At 40.1% G+C, this 14199-nt stretch overlaps 1 protein-coding gene across 1 annotated transcript in view; it reads left to right on the top strand.

The window, feature by feature from the left end:
• The window catches only part of THBS4 (thrombospondin 4), a 38852-nt gene that overhangs the window by 11380 nt on the left and 13273 nt on the right, over positions 1–14199 (top strand). The window contains exons 5-10 of the mRNA XM_082782623.1: positions 4187–4269; positions 4719–4770; positions 6154–6326; positions 9345–9482; positions 10102–10179; positions 12851–13003. Of these exons, the coding sequence (XP_082638749.1) occupies positions 4187–4269; positions 4719–4770; positions 6154–6326; positions 9345–9482; positions 10102–10179; positions 12851–13003 (677 nt within the window). The remainder of the gene's footprint in view (positions 1–4186; positions 4270–4718; positions 4771–6153; positions 6327–9344; positions 9483–10101; positions 10180–12850; positions 13004–14199) is intronic.

Below are 14199 nucleotides of genomic sequence, written 5' to 3'. Positions count from 1 at the left end.
TGAAATAGAATCCATGTGAAATATCCTCTTTCTCTCACACTTTCCTGTCCTCCAGGACAGGCATTGCTACTTTAGATCAGAGTAGATTTGATGTGACTGGGTAAAAAGATGCAGAATGTTTATGTGAGAGCATTCTGGATGCTAAATAAGAGTATAGGAATCAGTGCTGTGCCTTGCAGCTGTATAAATCCTCTGTTGTACATGCTTCTGTTTTCTTGCTTCTTAACATATATTCAACCAGGCAAAAAAGTAAAATCCATAATTAAACTATTTTATCATTGAAGGTCTGCTTTTCTTTTTCCATAGATCAACAGGGACTTGCACGTATGCAGGAAGGGCAATTCAGTGTCTCCTCCTGGAAAATCTCACATCTTTGTGAGCAGCATTTCAAAATTGCAGCTTTCTCATTTGTCTTTTTGCTCATTAATCAGTCTGAACTGTAGTAATACAGAGAGATATAGTTTCACTGTCTGGCTGTCTCCACCTGGCTGAGCTATTTGAACTGGCAACTCAAATTCAGTTGTTTATAGCCTTCATGTGGATTTAGTATCATATTAAAACTATTCTAAAAAAGAAGAAAAAAAAAAAACTCAAATGTATTCAAGGTCTTTATAGTCAAATCCACCAAAGGAAAAGGTGCAAATGTTCCAATGGCAATATTAACTCAGCTGCCTTACGCTTTATATATGCTTCACAGTGCCCTTTTACAGGAGCAATATATCAGATAACCACAATTTTGCCTTTAGCCAGAAAAAACAGCAATGCAACTGCTTAGCAGAATAGGGGTATGAGACCTATGTATCTTGGTAAAAGCACGATTTTCATGTTAATCAGAAAATCATGAACAGAGCTTTGGACCTGAATAACTGTACGTGAGTTAGGCTGCATGTCTGGTCATTGCTCACTGCTGTGGCAGCAGCATTCCCTCCATGCTCAGCTTGTGAGGCTGAAGCACCTTATCAGTGTAGCTGAGACCTGAGAATATGATGATCAGATAGATATTGAACATGTATTTGGGTCTTCCCACATGTGCAGGAAAATACTCTGCAAGATACACTGACTTTGGTAGATGAGATCAGTGTGCCACATGTAACCAGCATCAGAAAATCACTCAGGTTGGAAGAGACCTTTGGTTCATGAAGAGACCATCTGGTTCATGTAGGGTACCTGAACTTGACATAGTAAGTTTTTAAAAACAAACAAGCAAAAAATCCTGTGTCCCATGAGATCAAGGGGTATTTTTGTTGTTGTGTTTGTTTTATTATTATTATTTTTTTTTTTTCTCACCTCGCTACTGTGTACCAATATAGACCTACAGGGAAGAGTCTGAGTGAGAGGAATGATAGTGTTGCATTCCCTGAATTTCCCCAACAGTTCGTGGGAAACAGAGCTCTGTTACTTTTGGTCTTTTCTCAGGGGTCTCTAGTTTTCTGTTTGGTATTGAGAACTGGCTTTGTTGCAAGTTTGTGGCCTGTTGCATAGATGTTTTGTGAGTCGGTACAAACTCTGCACCCCCCAGTACTCAATACATGTTTTCTGTGATAAGTCTGTACAGATTTGAACAAATGTCTCCTGGCAAAAAGATCATTACACATCTGCGGAGATATTTCCTTCTGTTTAGTTTTGAACCTGCCTCTTAGTAATTGCATGTATAACATCTACATGAAGCTTCTTTGGTAGTAGGTTACAGACTGACAAGAAACTACTCATCAACTGCTATCTAGCTAACTACTATCTTCAACTACTGTAATCATGGCTGGATCTCTAACTTTGGCCATGTAACCACAACCTCTTTAAATGACACTTCAGGACTGGCCTTGCTGAATGGTCTTCAGTGCAGTGCTTAAGCCAGTATCACTCCCAAGAGGACTAGAAGAAGGGCCAGTAGATCTATGAGGCATTTCAGTGGCCCGTCACCCTGCATGGGTTGGTTATCTGAGCAAGGCAACTGGGCACCTGCTCCAAATGCAAGGGCCTGTAGAAGATACAGGGAAGAGAAGGAGCCTGTCATGACCTCAGACTTGAAGAGAATAAGTGGGTCAAGGGGCTTCAGTTCCCTCTTGGAGAGTAATTCTTCCGATCCATCTCTGAATTTAATAATTGTCATGAAAGATATTCTGTCAGGTTGTTACTGACTCAAAATATAGAGGTGGGCACTCACTGTGCTGGGCAGATGCCTAAGCAGGTGGGGGCATGGATGACAGTGACTACATGGTAGAACCAGATAGCCACATGTACATACTGAAGCTATATGGCTAACTCCTGGGAAAAGCCACTCCAAAATATGCTCTGCAGCATTCTGTGGCCCAGCAGCTCTCTGAAGAGCCTTTCCAAGCTCTGACCATGGACAGTCAGTTATTCTGCTAGAGGTAGGGCTTACCACAGGACTTGGCTTTAAATGTAGGAGGAAAAAGAAATGCTATGGTTAGTCATCTGTTTATGCTCCACTACCCAAATTTGTAAACAGGACATGTAGTTCATGTCAGTATAACCTATTTAATCCACCTTAACATCCAGCATTCCTCAAAAGTGTACAAAATTGATTGTTTTTTCATTGAAATGCTAGTGAATAAAGAAGCATCTAATATCTTGAGATTTTTTTTTGCAAGTTTCAGTCAACAATGCCTAGACCATTCTTTATTTAATTATTATAACTAATGTATATTTTTTATTTAAAAAAAAAAAAAAAGGTAAAACAAGAACAGACTCCTGCATCTGGCCTAACAATCAGTGGGCCAGGGTTTGTGACTGGATTCTGAAATACTCAGAAATTAATTCTTGCTATCTTCCTCCACAAATAAAAATCAGAAAAGGCTGGGACTAGAATAGAGGCAAGTCCTTGAACAGGTTGTTCCTGAGTCTTTAAACTTGTTTAGTATTCTGATGGAAAAAATCTGAAATGAAGGAAAAGTAATATATGAGGAGTAGAACAACTTGCACCAGAATATTTGGAAACATTTAGAGACACTCTGAAGTACCAAACTTTGAGGTAAACATTAAGAAAAGCATTTTTCATACAGGCTTTTAGTACTCTGAAAAGCAATATGTGAATAAACTTCCCTGAAGCCACTGGGCGTAATATCAAAATATCCTGCTTGCTTAGAATGCAAAACAGCATGTATTTGTGACGGTTATTTTGACATGCAGACTTTGAGAAGTAAATAATGGGAAGTAAACAAATAGCCGCTTGAGAGAGCAAGAAACTCAGAAGTGAGCTACAAACAAATTACTCTGCTAACCATACTCTTTTATTCTTCCCTGTCATTGGATCAAAATTTATGTTTCATTTAACAAATATAAGTTTTGCGTGAAGATCATGGGTCAAGTTTGCTCTTTCCTTACAGCTCTGTACAGATCTAGCTTTTGGTCTTTTCTATGAGTTCTTTAATTTTCTATTTGGTATTGAGAACTAGTTTTGATGACAGTTGGTAGCCTGTTGAGTGGATATTTTGTCAGTCCATATGAATTCTGCACCCACCAGAAGCAAACACAGCTGTGGAAATGGTGCACAGAGCAACGACCTGCCTTTTGGAAGAAAAGCCAATGGACAGTTGCAGTTATTAAAACTGCTGTTTTGGCCAGAGCAACTGCTTTTGATGCATAGTCAGAGCTGCATGATGAGTTTGCTCAAAAAGTTGGGTAACTTCATGCTGGAAAGTGTTCAGGGGTTGGTTGTAGTGATGTGGAATACATTCGCATAGCCTAAGTTCCATTTGCATGGGCAGATGCTTCATGCTTCTGCCTTGCCCTGCTATCTCAAATGGGTTATCACAAAAATACTCCTTTACAGTCTTAGAGTTTCACTTAGGGCCTTGTAGGATCTTGTAATGCTGGTAGCATTAGTTGCCTATATTGCTAGATCTTAGCAGAGAGCTTTGATGCTGAATGAAACAATGAGGGAAAAATCACAGACTGCTTTTCTGTCTGTGTGAAAGAAGTTTGTGCTTTCTCTGCCTCTTTCTGTGGCATACGTTGAAGTTCAGTCCAGAAAAGTGTTGATTTCATGCAAATCCCTCTGTAAAAATTGGAGCTAGATACTACGTTTCCTCTAAGTATAGCCACAGGACTTAAGCAACTGGCCTCCTTGGCTTTTCAAGGTGCTTCCATCTTGTTTTTCAGAAACGATCGTGACAAATGAAGGAGTTATGTGCATTGTGCACTCTTTTTCATTGCTGTTTCCCTACAGGAGATTTTAATAGGCAGCTGATGAGCCAGATGATGCAGATGAACCAGATACTGGGTGATGTGAAAGACCTTCTGAGACAACAGGTACTGCATAAAGACTTCAGTGTGAAATCTCCTATGCTTGCGACTTCAGTAGGGTCAGTGGAGAATCCATGAAAGCAGGAAGATTTTGTGTAGAGTTCATTGCCTCAGGTGTTTGACACAGTGGAGGAAAAATAACCAGATAGTTTCTGGTACAGGCCTGTTGCACAGAACTGAACTTAAATTTATTCCAGTTGCTGCTTGGTCTCAGTACTGGATTTGCATGGCTGGTGTTAAACATGGCATTCTTAAAGATCCTATTGATGGAGGATGAAGTGAAGTACAACCATTATCACTGTTCTTAGCTGTATGAAATACAGAGAGCATCTCATTTCAAGATACAGAACATGTGTTGCACAATCTGAGTGGCATCTTGGGAAAAATCATAACAGTTCTTCTGGCAAACTGGAGCTGCCTGCATCCAAATAATTTTTATTTTCTATATTCTCAAGGTCAAAGAAACGACTTTTTTGAGAAATACCCTAGCTGAGTGCCAGGCATGTGGTGAGTATTCTTGAGCTGCTTGTAGAAGGCAACCAGATGAGATGTATGGTCATTTAAAAGACAATATTGATTGTATCAGTTTTGTTTGGTTTCTAACAAGTATGTTTAGAAAATCTTGTGTTCAGAATTCCAGATATATTGGTCACAGATTTAGAACAGATTGTCATTAGAGAAAAAGCTTTTAGTTTCCATAGATTCCATATTCCAACTATTCCATAGTTTCCAGTCACTTAATGGGGTATAACAACCCTGTAAATAAAGCAGTGACATCTCACGCTCTACTGTCAATTCTCACTCTGCCACAAAGGCATGCCACATGTTCCTGGAGACAGAGACATTGCCAGCCAATTGTCTCATGAACAATCTTAGTAGAAGCTGAGGAATTAGAAATGCTATGTGGAAGCTGGTGTATGTCAGTCTGATGAGGCAGGTTCTGGGTAGTCTACCTGAAACTAATCTGGATCTAGGTATGTCATTGTTGGTTAACAGCAGTAAGATCCAAAGGAAAGTTTCCATCTTTTCACTAAATGGAAGAAGTAAATTTCCAAATGCTACAGCATTGCACTCCTGCACAACTGTAGGACATGCATGCACTCAATATAAAAAGAGAAAATACTTCCTCACTGGATGGGGTGAAGGGCCTTAAACTCATCAAGTCTCTTAGCTGCTTGCTTCTTGCAGGATAATCAAAATTCTCAAAATGCTGCTGGGCTCCAGCCAGGTTAAACTTCATGTGCAAATGCCAAAGAAAAAGTCTTAAAATCTTTTACAACTGCAAAGATGCAGCCCATGCATTGGTACCAGGATTCAGCACCAGCCACTCTTGGAAAATCTTGCTTTAGCCCAGTGCTGGTCTCTGTGTGTCTTAGCCTACATGTCTAGCTGTGCATCCATGGTTTGCCAGCTGCTGCTTCTTTATTTCCCTTATTTGTATATTGTCAAATATGTTTTTGCAAAACCATGACACCATTTTTCTTATAAAATTGTGGTGTTGTTGATTTAGCTGCAGAAATACTGTAAAACTTTAGTCCTTTGGGCATCCTTCTAGCCATCTGAAGTCGCTGGCTTTCAATTTCCTACCCTGGCCAGCAGCAGATCTGTACTAGGACTAACCTAGAAGGAGGGCCCCCACATGTAGCCAGGAACAACACAGGAACATAACAAAACTGCCTTAATTTTCACCATCTGGGGACACAGCAACCTGCTGGGCTGTTGCCAGCATGAAGTCTCTTCAGCCACAGCACAGCTGGTAACAATGCAGTGCAGAAACACGAAGTCCCTGCTGAGCAGCATCCTGGGGATCTCTTCAGAGCTCTTGCCAGCCAAAAGCCATGATGGATGTTTCTCTCAATTGCTAAAACTGCTCTTCTTTTTGCTTTAAAGGTTTGGGAACTGTGAATTTTCCAACTCCAATCCCTAGGCACAGCAAACCCAAATGTGAACCAAGTTCCTGCTTCAGGGGAGTCAGGTGCATGGAGACAGCTGAGGGATTTCAGTGTGGCCCCTGCCCTGAAGGGCTCACAGGGAATGGAGTGACATGTTCAGATATTGATGAGGTAAAATAATGACTTTCACTGAATTATAAAAATAAAAAGCAACTGTCTCACATATAGCAATGGGTTGCTGATGCTTGCTGTTTGTAGCATTTGCTGACTGCATGCACAGTATGCATATTAATTCATTCTGATTTGATTCTACCTCCCTATTTTGCTGTTGCTGCAATTTTATGGAGGTTATACATGTGAAAACTTGAAATACCCTGGTGGGTTGAAAAATTACTTAAAGGAATTCAATGTTTTTGTTTTTGCTTTAAAAAGGCACTTTTGACATAATTATTTCTATTCCACAAGAAGATTCAGTAGCTTCTGTTATATGCAGAGCTGCAGAAGTACTTCTTGTTGACGTGGGCATTGTATCTTTTTAACTGTAGTGATCCTGAGCTGGCCTAGGAGACGAAAGTCACCCCTAACTGGAGCAGTTTTTTCAGCCTAACCTTAAATATCTATGACAGAAAATAAACACTTATTGTTTTACTTCTTTATGGATGTGACGAAATGTGATAAGGTTGACTTAAATCTATTTTTTTTTCCTATGATATATTAGCAGTTCAGAGTTTGCTTGTATTGAGGACTAAGTTAATAGATTTACAACATCTTAAATGATTAAATAAAAACTGTGTTCAATGAAACGTGTCACTTACTTGGTATACTTAACACAAACAACAAGCCATTTACAACTTCACCACATTTTTTCTGTGTGGTGATTTTTGCCATTACCCTTGACTGTTGGTTTTTTTTTTTTTTTTTTTTTCTTGTGGAAAAATGTCTGGATGTATTAGGCTAGGGAACTAGGTCATTAATTGTGTCTGTACTATGTACCTACCCAATGATGGCAAAAAGCAACAGCAATTCCTTTTTTCTCTCTCCTAGCTAACAAGAGATGTGCTTTGACTGCTTGTTGGGTTTGTTCCTTCCTGTAGGCCAGCAGCAGAGAGGCTGCTTTATGCCCAACTTACGTCTGTGAAAAACACTGGGGAGAAAGTGGGTTGAGTGTGGCAGTTTCCTGAGTTGTAGGCGATGTCTTTTATTTTACCTCACATGGCATGAACTGTGTCTGCTGCAACAGAAGGTGCAAAAAAAAAAAAAAAAAAAAAAAAAAGGAAATTTGGAAACTCTGAAATGTGAATGCAAGAGGTGAAGAGCTGAGGCAGCTGTGGCATGGGTTTCATGCCAGGCAACCATCGTGGAAAACTCAGGCCAGCTGAGATAGAGCCCATAAGCATGGAGGGGGTCTACCTACTGATCCATATTCAAACTGAGGCAGAACTCTTCCCTGCTATTTTCAGTGTTAGAGCATTTCTGCCCATAATAGCTATGGTAGGGGAAAAAAAAAACACAAGACTGATGTGAAGTGTCCCAACCTTGAGATTAGTTTTCCCTGAGTGATTAGGATCTGCCACTGGAGGTTTACTTATGTTAAAGTTCCTGCCACCACCCCACAAGGCAGAGTAGATCTATTATTAGAAAGAATAAGGAAATTTTTCCAAAATGATGTCATAGAGATAGAGTCTTGCATACATGAGGACACTTCTACTAAAATGCCAACCAGTCTAGTGCATTTTGTTCATCAGAACATACCTCCCGTAGCAGGTGGATTTTTGCTTATGTAAGCAGAGGGAGGAAAGAGATAAATGATAATAGCCTTATTTTGTGTAATAAAGGGTCTCTGAGTTAGCTGAAACTGTAAGGATAATCATACATTTTTGAAAGTGATTTAGGAATCTCTTCTAGGATAACACCTTTCTACTGATAGAACTATTTCTGTACTTCCAAAAAAAAAAAAGAAAAGGCATTTAAAAAGGAGTTCACATGCAAATCTGAGAAAGTGGGAAGCTTCTAGATTTTTCTAAGAGCTGCCGTCATTCTTCCAGAGGCTGTTAACATCTCTGCAACAAGCGCCCCTCTTACTCATTGCCATCTTGAAGAAATTACTTTCATATGTTGTGTTTTGTGAGCTGCAGCCATGCTCTGATGTAATTTGAGTGCCCTCTCCTGGCTACAATAAAAAATCCACATTAAATAATTCTCTAATGGGGACAAAATGTCTGTCCTGGGTCTAACATTTTCCTTATGCTAATTGCAGACACACTTCTATCAGATCTTTCTGTCCAAAATGCTTGGATTTCTTTGGCTTGTATCCCCCTCATATTATAGATGTTTGTTTTTTTTTTTCTGTTACTGATGGAAGGAGAAAAGGTATATTTTAAAAACTTTTATTTTTTTCTTATGTTTTTATATACTGTTGTCTCTAAGCCATAAGCAGCATGATGACATGCTGATGTTTCTAGTACTCTTACAAATAATACCTACTGGCTAGTGATGATACTTGAGAGGCAGCAATACAGGCTGTTGTTCCTGAGCTGGCACCCACAAGGCCACGGAAATGGGGCCACAACCATTCTGTGATACCACATGAGGTAATGAACTGAGTAATGTCTTCAGTCCAAGGGTAATGCTGTGGGTATGTGGTATGTTGGGAGAAGTGCTGAGGGTTGCCAGTGGGCCTCTGGTCTAGAAATGTGTGGGTGCTACTGACATAACCCTGTTCATCTGGCTCACATGTGGTTTACTCCTTACTTCTGAAATTTGCCCTCATACATACAAGGGAAAACGCTGCTGCTGCTTCAGTGTATACAGAACACAACTGCAGGACCTTTTGTGGGTTGCAGCCTTGCTGCTTTCCAGATAATGTGGTCTGGGCCCTTCTAGGGAGATTCTCATCCTCCAAGGGAGCTGAACCTGTCCAACAACAGGAAGGATGAGGATCAGAACTTAGGGCATCAACTGCAGGCAAAAATGGAATATTGTAATTTAAATTATGGGGATAGCTGAAGACCCACTGGGGTCAGACATACCTGAAACTTTTCTCTGCAAGTCAGTTGTGAACAGAAGACACTTGCATTTAGCATTGCCTAGGCAGGGGCTGACTGAGAGGTCTATGCACGTAGTTGGTCTGGATGTTACTGAAGTGTGAACCAGTGCTTGGTTGATTTTTTTGTTTTTTTCTCTTTGCAGTGCCGTTACAGCCCTTGCTTCCCTGGAGTGCGTTGTGTGAACACTGTTCCAGGTTTCCGATGTGAGACCTGTCCCCCAGGATATACAGGACAAACTGTGCAAGGTGTGGGACTCAGCTATGCCAAGAGCAATAAGCAGGTGAGTGGCAGCATCTCTGCAGGAACCTCCATTGCAAGGTGCCGCTTTAAACCAGTATCACATTTCATTTATATTTTAGTCATTCCATGGTTACCTTTCATAGTTAGACAGAGCTTGGAGTGTTTCAGTTAGAAGATCTTAGGTTGTGTTTGTTTGTCTTTGATGTGAGTATTAACAGTCCAATAATCAGGACTGTTGTGGAGGCACAAAAAAAAGTCATTATTTTTGTATGTATCTAATCAATTTTAAAGAGAAACTCTGTTGAACTTTGTAAACTTATTCTGAACTAGGAAGAGTGGTGATAAGAAGCCTGTTTTGCTGGTTTTTGTTTGTTTGTTTGTTTGTTTGTTTTTTAAAATTCCTGTAGTGCCCTACAAGGGGAACATAGTTCTTATCTAAATTCTTATGGTTGAACCAGAATCCCATCCTAAGGTTGAAGTTTCCTGTATTGCATGGTGTCTCTTCAGGGTTGGTATGTGTCTGGAGATCCATCCAAAAACTGAACCTGTGGGGTATGTCTCTGACATTCAGAGTGTAGATGAACTTTGGTGGCTTATCTTCAGATTTAGATCTCAAGCTGACGTAGTTTTTGCTATATGTTGTTTTGTTTTGTTCCTAGATCTGCTTAGATATTGATGAATGTCAGAATGGCGGGCATGGACTCTGTGTTCCAAATTCCCATTGTATTAACACTTTGGTAAGTGATTTTTCATTTGTGAGTACTAAAAAAAGAGATTGTTTTAAAATTCATTGAAGCTAGAATGGGATTCTTGGCTCTGATTCAAGAGCTGAATAATATAACCTATTTGTTGGCTTACTCAAAACTAAAGAATCCCTTCCCGTTTCCGTGACTAATAATGAAATAATCAATACTTGATTTGGCATTAATATGTCTACCTGAGTTGTGTCCATATCCTTTTCAATGAGGAATGGCAGTAACTTTTCTTTCCACATCCTCCAATTACGTGTGTTTATGAATCTGTTATGGCAAGGAAACTCCTTTCAAATACTGAATCTTTGCTTCCCCTCATCTCTTCCCATCTAGCAACTGCTGCAGCAAGCTGTTCCTCTGAATGCTCTTTTTATAGAAAGTCTCCACTTCATTAGGATATTTTTTGTTGTATTTGTTATCCATCTATATAAGCACAGAGAGAAGGAGAGGAGAGCTGCAATTCATATAACACGTTTAATACCTATAAGTATTAAATCCATCAAAGCAAGCATAGCATGAGTAGAACTGGTTTGAAAGATATTAGGATCCAGTAGAGTGGTTACACAACCAATTTAAGGCTCTGAAGCAATTTGGACACAAATAAGCATTCGTTTAACTTATGGCAGTGTCAAATGTTCTTCTGCTACAGCTGGTTGTATAGAGCAGACTTTGTTCATAATAAGAGAGGGGTTAAAATAACCTACAGGTGTAAGGGTGCTCTTTTTTTTTTTTTTTTTTTTTTTTTTAGCTGGATGTTGTGGAGGCTACCAGCAGTGTTCCCAGTGATTTATTTTCCTTGCAAATAACCTTGTCTTTCTAGGTTCATTGTTCAGTTTTCACTATTCAGTATGTTTCTCACTGGATACGTATGTATTCTGGTATCTGGAGTGCTTCTCACACAGGTTGTATCTTACTGCATGACTAGCCCTCTTCTGGCGGCTGTCAGGCCTCGTTTGCAGAGGGCGACAAGAGGTCTGCCAGCTGTCAAACAGAGCAGCATGGGTTTTTTTGCTCCTGTCTTCCTTTAGAAAGAGTTTGGTCTAGAAATGCTGCCTCAAAGTCTGGTTTAGTGCATACCAGAGCTTGATATAGAACAGAATATACTGAGTAAATTTAGCAGGCTCACGAGGATACTACCCTGGTGTCCATTAAGAGGAAGTGCACATACTGTTGAGTTTTGCAAAGGCCGTACCATCTGCATGATGATCACATTATTGCTCATTCATCTCTAAGTCTTTCAGTCTGAAAGTTATGAAAATGGCGTAAAGTTAAAGTTTGCACTGAAGTTAGCTAGGAACACAGGAAAAAAAAAATAAATAATGCCCAGTTGTGTAGTGAATTTATCTCTCTGTCATGCTGGGCTGGGGCAGTCCTGACAGTTCATGCAGCACGCTGTGTATGGGTGAAGTCATCTGAAGCACCTATTTCATAAAGAGGTGGGTAGACAAGTTTGTCAGAGGACTGTTTACTCCTGTTCTTTGACATATCAAAAATAATTATTGATAGAATCATAGAATATTCCACGTTGGAAGGGGTCCACAAGGATCATCAAGTTCAACTCCTCCACACAGGACCACTCAAAAGTCAAGCCAGATGTCTGAGAGTGCTGTCCAAATGCTTCCTGAACTCCATCAGGCTCGGTGCTGTGCCCACTGCCCTGGGGAGCCTGTCCCAGTGTCTGGCCACCCTCTGGGTGCAGACCCTTTCCCTAACCCCCAGCCTAACCCTCCCCTGTCCCAGCTCCATGCCGTTCCCTCGGGTCCTGTCGCTGTCCCCAGAGAGCAGAGCTCAGCGCCTGCCCCTCCGCTCCACAGTGAGGGAGCTGCAGGCCGCCACGAGGCCTCCCCTCAGCCTGCTCTGCTCGTATTGTGGCATGCAAATTCTCTATAAGGAAGAAAGGTTATTTTCAGTTAACTTTTATGTGAGAGACAAAAGCTATAATCAGTGCTTGAAGAAAGTCTCTTCTTATCAGCATATATCTGTTTATATCTTTTTTAGTGATTGTCCCAACACAAACTGAAATTCCATGGCTTAGCTTTTTTGCATTTGTTTATATAAGAGAGTTGCACAAATATAACTCAAAAATACATACATGTTTCTAGGTAAATCACTGCAAAAGGTTGCATGTATGTTCTTACTGCAGTGTAAATGGAGATGACTGTCTTAGAGTTATGATTTCCTTTCTAAAGAATAAGATTTAGCTCAGATTGGCTTGAAAACATTCAAGTTGGAAAAAAAATAGTGGAGCAAAGATAAAGATGAACTTCTTGTCACTCTTTGATTGTTGTTCCCAGTTCAGTTTAGATAAGTAGTCAGGTCAGCTTTACACTGAAATAAGAGCATCGAATCTGAATAATCAGATGCTGCTTAGAATTTGACACAAAGTTTTGACTATTTGGAAGTAGCTCAAATGGAACAAAAAAATGGTCTCAGCAGTTGAGCATGTTTTACAGCATGTACTGTGGGAGGCAAACATGGATTTTGTGTGGAAAGAAAGCTTGTTCACAGTGGAAAAAGAATCAGGGTATGAAAAACTACACTTGCACAGCATAAGCCGTATGACATGAGTCTTGCTCACAAACTTGATTTTTGAAAAAAAAAAAAAAAAAAATAAAGTCCTGTTAAAAGCATGATTAATAACTTTTTGTTCTTACAGGGTTCTTATCACTGTGGCCAGTGCAAATCAGGATACACAGGAGACCAAGTCAGGGGATGCCAGGCTGAGAGAAGCTGCAGAAGTCGAGCCCTCAATCCATGCAGTGTCCATGCCCGGTGCATTGAGGAACGGAGAGGGGAGGTGACATGCATTGTGAGTTCATAAGTTCATGCATTTGTACAGTGCAAAACAGCCTTTTTTAGCCTGGAACTGAGCTGGTCTTTGTGGCCATTTTATCAGTATTGTTGGGTTTTCAACCAAACTGCAACACAATGGCCCAGACCAGTTATGAAAATAACTGAACTGAATCTGTCTGGCAATTTTTTTCTCCTTGCAGTACATCTATAAGGCAGCCATACTTATGTGCTATATTTACTGTGTGGGTTGCTAGTGTTTGCATGATCAGATTTTGGGGGGAATGGCTTTTATAGACTTTCTACAGTCTCCTTCAAAAGGACTATCAAGCGTCACTGTAAAAAGACAGCACAAGGGCAAATTCCTCTGCTGGTGCTCTTCTGCATGCAGGCTTTTTAGCTGTGTAGCAGTAATTAGAGATCCTGTCTGCATAAGCACAATGCCCGTATTTGTCTGCTGACAAAATTTGGCAATTTTCCAAACGTGACTACAGATCCTAGGCACAGGTAGGCTGTACTGTGCTTTCGAGCCCTGGGAACAGAAGAACGCTAAATGGCATACGAACTTTTATTGTAGGAGTTTAACTGAAATATATTATGTATTATATATTATATAAGCATATTACGTATTTTTTTCCATGTTGCAAGGGGAAGCAAGAAACTAGTCCTTTGTCCTAAATTTGGGTACAGTACATGCTTTTGCTGGAACTTGCTTTGGTCTCCTTTTTAAGTACATCTATTTCAAAGATGAAGAAATGAGGATATTTTAGGTTCATGCTGTAATGGAAAGATGTTACTTGTGTTAGGCAAGTCTTTGTTTTAAGGAGAGGCCAGCGTTTAACATGAAATTCTCTGCATGTGTGTTCAGTTACAAATTAGGGATTGTTTTGAAACAATACCAATTTCATTGGCTTGGAGAAACTTGTGTCAAGATGTACTTGCTTTGGCGATGCAAAATGAGTAACTGTCAGAACAGTTTTCTTTTAAAATTTCCTCTAGTTGCAGATTTATTCTTGAGATACTGAATAAAGCACCCACCTAACCATGGGTCCCTTGCCGAGATGCTGTATGCACATTCTGCCTAGGTCCTGCTTTTCTGTCTTTTCTCCATCCACAGATGAAGAATCAGAACTGACTCCTGTCAGGTATCTGAAATAAACCTATGGCTCCAACTGAAATCATTAGGTGTTGCAGGTAGAGTCCATTTAAAACAAA

This window comes from Aythya marila (genome assembly GCF_965140915.1).
Source record: "Aythya marila genome assembly, chromosome: Z".
NCBI classification, from domain to species: Eukaryota; Metazoa; Chordata; class Aves; order Anseriformes; family Anatidae; genus Aythya; species Aythya marila.
Note: the sequence above shows the minus strand (reverse complement) of the source record. Positions and strands in the feature narration are given on the sequence as shown.